At 36.3% G+C, this 9006-nt stretch overlaps 1 protein-coding gene across 1 annotated transcript; it reads right to left on the bottom strand.

The window, feature by feature from the left end:
- Positions 1–326: 326 nt before the first annotated feature.
- Positions 327–8525, bottom strand: LOC137130656 (cathepsin S-like). The gene is made up of 8 exons (XM_067511067.1): positions 8416–8525; positions 7597–7721; positions 7291–7413; positions 5557–5703; positions 4049–4273; positions 1939–2104; positions 912–1014; positions 327–663 (listed from the first exon to the last, which is right to left on the bottom strand). The coding sequence occupies exons 1-8, from the start codon at positions 8432–8434 to the stop codon at positions 564–566; spliced, it is 1008 nt and encodes a 335-aa protein (XP_067367168.1). The 5' UTR covers positions 8435–8525; the 3' UTR covers positions 327–563.
- Between the last annotated feature and the right edge of the window lie 481 nt (positions 8526–9006).

The raw sequence follows: 9006 nt of genomic DNA, 5'->3' as shown, positions 1-9006 counted from the left end.
TAACACTTTGGGTACCAATAGGGTAGCAAAGTGCAGATCATTTACCAATTAGATGCTAGTGGACAGATCTTTCTCCCTTCTTTATTCTATGCTGATGCCACAGCTTTTATACAGCTGCACCAAACACTTGCAGATGAAAAAGATTCTGCTGAAACAGTCGAGTATTGAGAAGTTGTGATCTTCTTCATCTGATAAGTGATGAGAAATGTGGCTCCTCCTTTATTGTCACACGCAAATAAAACTAACTTTTTGCCATTTAACTTTAGTGTTTAGTGAGAGGCCTCCAACTGTTCTGATGTCAAAGAAATAGCAAACTTACAACAGAATGTTGCTCTTGGTACAGATGTTTGTCTTTATTAAAAGTTCAAACACACATAAAGTCAAACACAAACGTACAGTGAAAGAAGTGAAGAGAAAGTTACCACTCAAATTAACAATTTTTAAAAGACACCACTTGCGTTAAACCTGTCTTTAAAATTTGCCAAATGTAGGTTTGAAGTTAATACTATGAATTAAAAGTTTAAAGAAAAGAAAAGATTATATCATATTAATGTCCTCTGTAGCTAGATGAGGGGAAAACAAGCATACAGAGCAATACCACACTGGTTGCCCTTGTTGCGCGACATCCGGATGTAGCCATCTTCTCCAAAATAAGTTCCCCAGCTGGAGAAACGAGGTGGAAAAAAGGAAAACAACACAATTAGTTAATATGATACAGAATATTCACAATATCTGATTTTCTGTGTTTCCATAGAAAGGAGAGGCCATGGACAATGGAAGACTGTGCCATTAAAGAAACAAAATCATCGTGTAGTAATAAAGATGTAGTTGTTTATCTGATAAAGTTCCAGCCCAGCTTCAGCTGGTTCACTGGATCAAACAGCTGTTCTGATAAAGTCCAAATGCCTCACCTGTTCTTCACCAGCCAGTAGTCCTGTGTGAACTCAGCACCGTAGCCCACAGCAAGAACAGCATGGTTTATAAGCTCGCTGCAGGTCGGGTCGTCATACACTCCTGAAATGAATTGGGTTCAAATTATTTTAAATAGATCTGGTCATATTCAGTTATTATTATATTTTTATTATTATTATTATTATTAGAAAACATTTCAGATGCATAGTCTATCATCTTAGTTTGAATATCTAAATTGTTCAATATTAAATGCATAATTATATTAAACAGAAAAAAACTGAAAAAAAAATCAATATGATCTGCTGTGGCAAACCTGAACTCATGGGATAAACCGAAAGGACGAAAAAAAAAATAATAATAATAATTAAACAATAAATAACTAAATTGATCATTTGATAATGTAGTAATGTATATTTACATCATAATTTGTAAAATAATTGAATCTATAAAACCTAAAATTGTTTTAAACTACTTTAAAACATTGTGTATAATTTTTGTATTTCATTCCAATATTTTGTCTCTAAAAATATTTTTTCACCGTTTTTCTTCAAAGTTATATAGTTAAGAAAATTTTTCTATTTCTATATTTATCTATATTTTAAATGACTGATTTCACAATTTCATTTTTGCTAAACGTTTAACAACATGTGGTTTTTCATTATGCAGCTTCTTTGTCACATTTAATCATCTCACCTTTATAGCCAATATTTCCTCCCCCTCTTACGCAACAGCTACCAGATCTACTGTGTCTATTAATAAATGCTGTAATTGTCTTAGCAATTAATGTAGATAATGACTGACTGACTAATTCTGTTTAAATCATTGATAATCTAATCAAAAAATAAAATCCTATAAGCTGTGTTATCTTAATGAACTAATGAATATTTGAGCTTGAAACATTTCCGTAAATATCTCACAGATTGTTGCTAAATTTATATATTTTAACAATTTGTTCATCTGAAGTCTTTAGTTTATTTTGAACAGTTTGGTATTTCATATCTTAGAAGCTGATGATGTGTTACATACCACTCCTGTAGAAAGCAAACGTTGGTTTTGAGGCATCAATCGCTACCGAAATGGGTCCAATGGTTGCAATTGCCTCCTTCAGAATGTCCTCATCCCCTTGAGGCAGATACTGGTACTGGGAGCAATTAGCAGCACTGTAGTCAGGGTGGTAGTGGCACCGTTGTTCCTGAATTAAAGGAAAGACTGCAGTTAAAATGCTTCAAACAAGATGTGTGTAAAATATTCCTTAGTACCAGAAGATGCTATGGCAGTACATAGAATTTACAAATATTACTCTTTCATTTAATAGTTTTGAATTCCAGAACTTTTTAGCTTTAATCCCCTGAAAGCTGCCCAGTACGGCCTTACTCAAGGAAACCACAGTGGTGTTGATGAGGGAGGGGAAAGCTCTGCCCTTTCACTTTTCTGTCTGTCAGTTGGCAAAACTTCCGTCACAAGTTTTATTCTCAAATCTTAAAGGCCACTACATACAGCATTGATCATCTTAGAACCATGAATGTCTGTAGCCAATTTTACGCCATTTCATTTAATGCATATTGAGATATTGTACATAAAATTATAAACCTTAGCAGGATATATTCTCTGGAGACCACAAGTATGTTTACATTTTTTCAGCAATTCATCCACTAGTATATGGGATACAGTATTTCAGTTTGGACCAAAGTTAAAAACCCAAGGACTGACTAAGCCATGTCACAATTCTCCCATCTTCATCTTCAGCAAAGTTATTGTGCTCATTAAAACAAAATTTCAAACCACTGGTAGTTTCTATTCTTTTTTCAGTCGAATTAGATCTTTCACATCTGTGAGGCTGGAGCCATTGGATCTGCTCACAACTGCCCTCCTCCTCCACAAGAACACGAGCAAGAGTGAACCAGATGAAGCCTGCAGGACAGACATGTCTGTCCAATTCTTTTATTGTTGTAAGTAGAAAAATAAAAGAAATCAAATGGTAAAGCCATAATGAAAAAACAAATAAAAACTTTGCTTGACTCGTGTTTTAGCCAATTACAGACCAATCTCCAATGTCCCCTTTATTTCTGAAATTCTTAAAAGTAGTTGCAAAGCAATTATGTGACCACCTGCAAAGCAATAGCTCTGAAGATCTCCAGTCAGGATTTGGATTCCAGAAACAGCACCAGTGAAAAGACTTTTCTCCATACTCATCCTGATAGATATCAGTGCTGCATTTGACATCATTGGCCGCATTTTATGACAGATCCTGGAACATGTCATTGTGGTGAAGGAACTGCACTAGGTTGGTTTAACTCTTATTTATCAGATAGATTCAATTTTTTTCATGTTAATGATGAAACTTCCACGCACACAAAACTTTCTGTTCTAGGACCAATAGTTTCTACATGTCTCTCCTTTTTAAGAAGCATTCCATGACGCTTTCACTGATTTTGAACTTGTTTTTTTGGTTCTAGTTTGGGTAGGACATGTACATAAATGACATTTAACTTCTCTCTGACTATATTTAAGAAATTCTTTCAATTTCTAGCTGCAAAATGCTTTCAGATCACTTGGAGGAACCTACAGTTCAGATTATGTCGTCATCTAAACTCCTAATGATGAAAAACTACTCCAGCTGATGTCATGTGGAGGAATTTTTCAGATAGAAACAGAGAAATATTTTAATATAGAGAAGTCAGAGGGAAGTTTAAAGACATTAATGTATATTTACACCCTAAAGTAAAGCCATAGAAAGCAAGTTGGAAATTGGTGAAGTCGCCCTTTACTGGTCAGGCTCCATCATATCTAAAAGACCTCATAGCACCATATCATCCCAGTAGACCACTTTGATTTCAGAATGCAGGCCTTCTTATGGTTCCCAGAAGCAGAAGGCAGAGCCTTTACCTATCAAGCTCCTCTCCTGTGGAACCAGCTACCAGTTGCCTGGTTTTGTGGCAGTCGCAGGAAATGGACTCCATCAACACCACTCACTCTTGGTGAATTCTCTAGTACTACCTCCTTTATTTACAAATCACCTCAGATGGAGATAATCCGAACTTTGTTTCCAAATGTTTCTGACATGACACAGACTCCCTATAGTCCAAGTTTAATGATTTTTGTATTTTTGACAAGCAGGTTGTAACCAGTTACTCACCAGACCTATGTAGGGGTATGAAGCTTCAGATTCGATGCCCTGGTTGTCGATGATGTACTGGAAAGCACTGCTCATATAGCCTCCTTCGCAGCCGTGGTTACCATATTTGCCACTGCAGTCCACCAGGTTTTGGGGGCTGAGGTCCACTAGCTGTCCTGTCGTAATTGCCAACTGGCCCTCCAGGGCCCCTACAGCACTAAAGGCCCAGCAGGAGCCACAGTAACCCTGGATTTAAAAGACTCTAGTTACTGTAATGTCATGAACACAATGCTAGTGGCTATAAAGTGAGATCAAACACGGTTCTGCACAACTTATCAACACTACATATACAATGTACGACATCACCAGTTTTGTTCCTGCAGCTTCAGCATTACAAAAAATGTCTTGTGCATCACTTCATGCACATTTCCAAATTTGGCAGAACAGCATGAGTTTGTAAAGATGGAGCAGGTGGAGGGTCCAGCAGATTGGAAGAGGTTAAAGAACTACACTGACTCTTTAGCAAATGTTCTTGTTTGTCAATTATATTTAACATGTTGCAGAGAACAGAAGGAATTCCAAAATCAATATCTGAGTGTCTCTGGTTGAATGATACTCATCTGGCCACCACCAGTTTTACCCCCTCAAAACACAGCAAGTAATTTGTGAATATGATGATATTTTTAACTTCTTTGCAGTGAAACTCAATATTATTACTTTTCACAACAACATATTACAAATCTCTCTCTCTGTTCTGCATTTGTAAAGAAAAAAATGTATAACTCAATATTTTAAAGACATTTTACAGAACATAATAATAATTAAAAAAAATAATAATAATGTTGCTTTTTAAAACTATGTTAAATGTTGGTAAAAGCTCCTGATACATTTAAATAACATATCTTCAGGTCAAGGATGCAAACACTGGAAAAACTGGAAAATATAAAAGCCTCAAGACAAAATTATAAAAACATTTAAAACATGTAAGTACAATAGAGCCTGAGTGCAACTAATGCAATGTCTGTACATATAAAAACTGTCAAATTGTGTGCATATATTAATAGGAAATTATCAATATTGTTTCCAACTGTTTATATAAGTTTTAAAATATTAAATCCAAGAAGCCAAAAATGCACAAAAGTTTTTAAATCCAGGAACAATACTGGATTTACAAAGTTATATTCTTTTTGTCCTTTCAGTTTATCTCATGAGTTCAGGGTCACCAGAGATTTAGAAAGTTTTATAATTTTTACATAATAAAGCTCAGATACTTGAGTAATAAAAATTGCAAGTGACAGTTTTTAAACGGTAAGTGGGACGTTTTGGTGCTGATGTGTAACAGGCAGTCTTCACCAACAACAGATTGTGGCAATGATTTGCAAAACTGGTGTTTATGTGACAACTCTCTTTGTGAACACCAACCGTTCTGAATAAAAAGGAACTGCAGGAATGTGGGAAATAACAGGTTGATGACATTGTTGACTGCATCACAAGACAATGAAAACAGAATTACATAGTTTGGTTTTTACCTGATCCTTGACGCTGGTGACACAGCCCAAGTCTCTCCAGTCCATGGCATCTGGTGCAGCTACACCTGATTTCCTGGTAAATGGCGTCCTGTGGACGTCAGTTGGAGGACGGAGTGTGGCATAAGTCTTCAGGATCTCCTCTTGAGTCTGTGCGCAATCACACCACAAAAAAGTAAATGAGCAGCACCAAGCTTGGTCCCATATCCACTTAGCAGGTTTTGAATTTTTACATTTACATTTAGTCATTTGTCAGACGCTTTTATCCAAAGCGACTTAAAGGTGAGATACAAGGCAGCAAAAATCTAAGTCAAGGAGAAAACATCAAAGCAAAGTCCTATCAGAAAAGTGTCTACATTTCATGAGATGCCAGTGCAAGAAAGAGCAGAAAGGAGGTTTTTTTTTAAAGATTTTGTTTTAAACATTTAGTTAAATATACATTTAAAATTAGTATTTGTGAATATTATAATATTTAGCTTGTTTAGCTCGTAAATTGAGAACTTTCATATCAAACTTTTATGAGCAGTCATTTTATTGCCTGAGATAAGACTCCTACACTGAGAAATATCAATTAGGTCAAGCAGATGAATATGTTTTAGTTAAAGTATTAGCTTTCTGCCCTCCAAGAGTGGACCAAAATTTAATTTGAATATTGCCCAACAAAGCCTGGTAGATTTTGAAGCAACATAGGTTAAAGGACACAAGCCAAAACAGCACTTAGTTAATATTCCAGTAACCAGTCTGAGTACTATGGTCATTCATTAAGTCAGACCCAGGACATAACGTAGGCTAATGACCATATATGTGGACAACAAATTGTAGGGAGCTTGATCGGTGAACAAGCTCAGAGCGGAAATCATCTCATTACTCCAGTAAAATCTCAAAGGCCGAAGCCAAGAAACTCAAGCTAGTTTCCCAAGCAAAGTGAAGTTGGGCCAGTTGAAGAGCCAAAGGCTAGAAAGACAAAGTGCTCATTCTATGTGAGGTTAAAACAAACTTAGTGGAATTTAGTTTTTGCATTATTTCAAGTTTTCCTCACGTGACTAACGCTGAACTTAATGACATCAGTGTTAGAAGCTGAATAAATTAATACCTTTTATTGGTGGCGGCTGAAACTAAATGGTTTTGGAGCCTTAAAAAATGAAAAATAACAAATCCAAAGGCCAAGCCTGTTATTTTTAGTCTCAAGCCCACTGGTTGGTGCTTTAATGTTTTACTTTGAATAAAAAAAAGTCATTACATGAAGCAAATCTCACTTCACACTATTCTCTATTTTGATGCAGATTGAAACAAACTGTAGAATCAATTCAATCTCCTGTTAAATCAATGCGTCTTCTTCTATACAAATGTTGTACCTGCACAGTATTTCAAGTGCACATAAACTACCTAAAAAAGTTGACTGATATCTTACAAAACCTGCGGAGGAAGTACAAGTAGTTTTCTGAACAGTGATTAACCTGAGAGGCGGTACCCAGGGCAAACCCACAAACTCAAAATCAGCTAAAAGCACCAAGATAAGAAGTTCATTGCAGTAGGTGAATATTCTTTACACAGACTTTAGTGTGAAAATCAGTCTGAAGCGATAAAACCGAGACAATTTTGTGATGGAAATATTATTTGAGCTGCTGAACTTCAGGGTTCAGATAAGTCAGGTTGTATCCATGCATCTACAGTATCTGAGTCCTGCTCCCGTCAAGCATTAAATAATAATCATAAATCACAAATTGAGTGCCTCACCAAGTCTCCCATTTGGTTCATGCCCAGTTCATAGGTGTGAATCCCCATAGAAGCTTCCAAGTTGTGCATGGAAATAAACTTTAGATTCTTCTCCCACAATTCCCTGCGGTGTGCATCCTCCACCTTAACACAGACAGAGAGAAAAAGGGCGTGAGGTCAAACACCGTATAAAGAAACGCTAAATCTTACATATGGATTTTCCTCCTACAAACACTAGTTAATAATTTCAGATGAAGGAAAAAAAACATGTTCTCAATGACAGAACCTACAGTATATGTAATTTCCACCTTTAAATAAATCATTTACCTCATTCTGGTACATTTTGTTGTGTGTCTTCTTCCACATCTGCCAGTGAAGGTTCAAACTGCTGTCAAACGTGGCTGATGCCCCGTCCCACAGGGAAACGAGCAGCAAGCTCCAGAACATCAGGCCTGTGGACGCAGAGACATGGACAATATGAGAAGACAGGATATCATCTGACCTTTAGTGAGAAGGACCCTGCCTAACAGCCTAAGGGAACGATCCGCCTTCCAGAGGTTCATCCTCCAAAAGAGACCAATGTTTTTAAAAAAAAGTTTGTTAGTGTCAGAGGTTGCATTTAATGTCAAATAGTTTGTAAAGAAGACTAAACCAAGAAGAAAGGTTAAAATCTAAATACAGTAGCACATAAACAATACCTCGTTTGTTCCCAACAACCTGGACTTACTCTTACACCTTGATTTAGAAAATGTAACATGTACGAGAGAAACAAGAGTTCCTAACATTTCAAATTGTGCCGCTTTGTTAGCATATCGTATTGCTGCCACAGGAATTGGATGCTCCAGGAGGGCCACTATTTGATGCCCTGGGAACAACTGCATCCGGCATTGACGCTGCAGCTGCACATTGGCGTCAGGATTGGACGCTCCATGAGCGTCAACTTACGGAACTGCAAGAATGATTTTATATATATATATATATATATATATATATATATATATATATATATATATATATATATACACATTAGGGCTAGAGAATCCTAACAAATTTAGCCTGCAGCCAAAAGACCAAAAAAAGCCAAATCTTAATTAATCCTGTCACGTTAAAGAGGACCTGGATGAAAAGTTCAAGACTTTCGCTCACCTTGAAAAGTCGGACTCATCGCTGCTTCTCTCTTCAACCTGTTCCCTCCTGTTTTCTTATTGCTGCTGGTTATTTATATAGAGAAATTTCACATCATGTGTCACAATTCTTTTTCTTCAGAGGTGGTTGCTCTGAAACCACCTGCACACGGAAGTTACAGCAAATTCATGAAAACTCTCATAGAAAATTGAGCAATGATTCTTTGGTTCAGTTTTGAGAGTTTTTGAGAGAAGAATATGGCATCATGTTAGGCCCCCAAAACCATTAAAATGTAATATTTTAATGGTAATGGTAATATTTTGAACAATGCATGGTTTTCCACATATTTAGTCAAATAGCCAAATGTTTGATGAGAAGGTGAATAGAAAGTGTAAAAAAATAATAATGCTTTTCTTCTTGTATAAAACAATGTCACTTATCTATGGGCGTTAGCATGTGCATAGGACAGGAAAAAATACTATGAATTATAAGTTTCAAATATACAGTCGTGTTGAGAAAATGCAACCCTTCTCTCAGAAAAACGTTCCAACTGCAAATGTTTTGGTGTTCACACAAAGAAACTGAAAAAAGTCAAAGCTGACACAATTCTAC

Source organism: Channa argus, chromosome 7, assembly GCF_033026475.1.
Source record: "Channa argus isolate prfri chromosome 7, Channa argus male v1.0, whole genome shotgun sequence".
Classification (NCBI taxonomy): Eukaryota; Metazoa; Chordata; class Actinopteri; order Anabantiformes; family Channidae; genus Channa; species Channa argus.
Note: the sequence above shows the minus strand (reverse complement) of the source record. Positions and strands in the feature narration are given on the sequence as shown.

Bases quoted from the DNA above. Each gene is read 5' to 3' on its own strand.
- LOC137130656 (XM_067511067.1), bottom strand. The intron at 7,414-7,596 runs GTAAATGATTTA...GTCTGTGTTAAG, and splicing joins ACAAAATGTACCAGAATGAG to GTGGAGGATGCACACCGCAG. The intron at 1,015-1,938 runs GTATGTAACACA...AATTCATTTCAG, and splicing joins GTTTGCTTTCTACAGGAGTG to GAGTGTATGACGACCCGACC.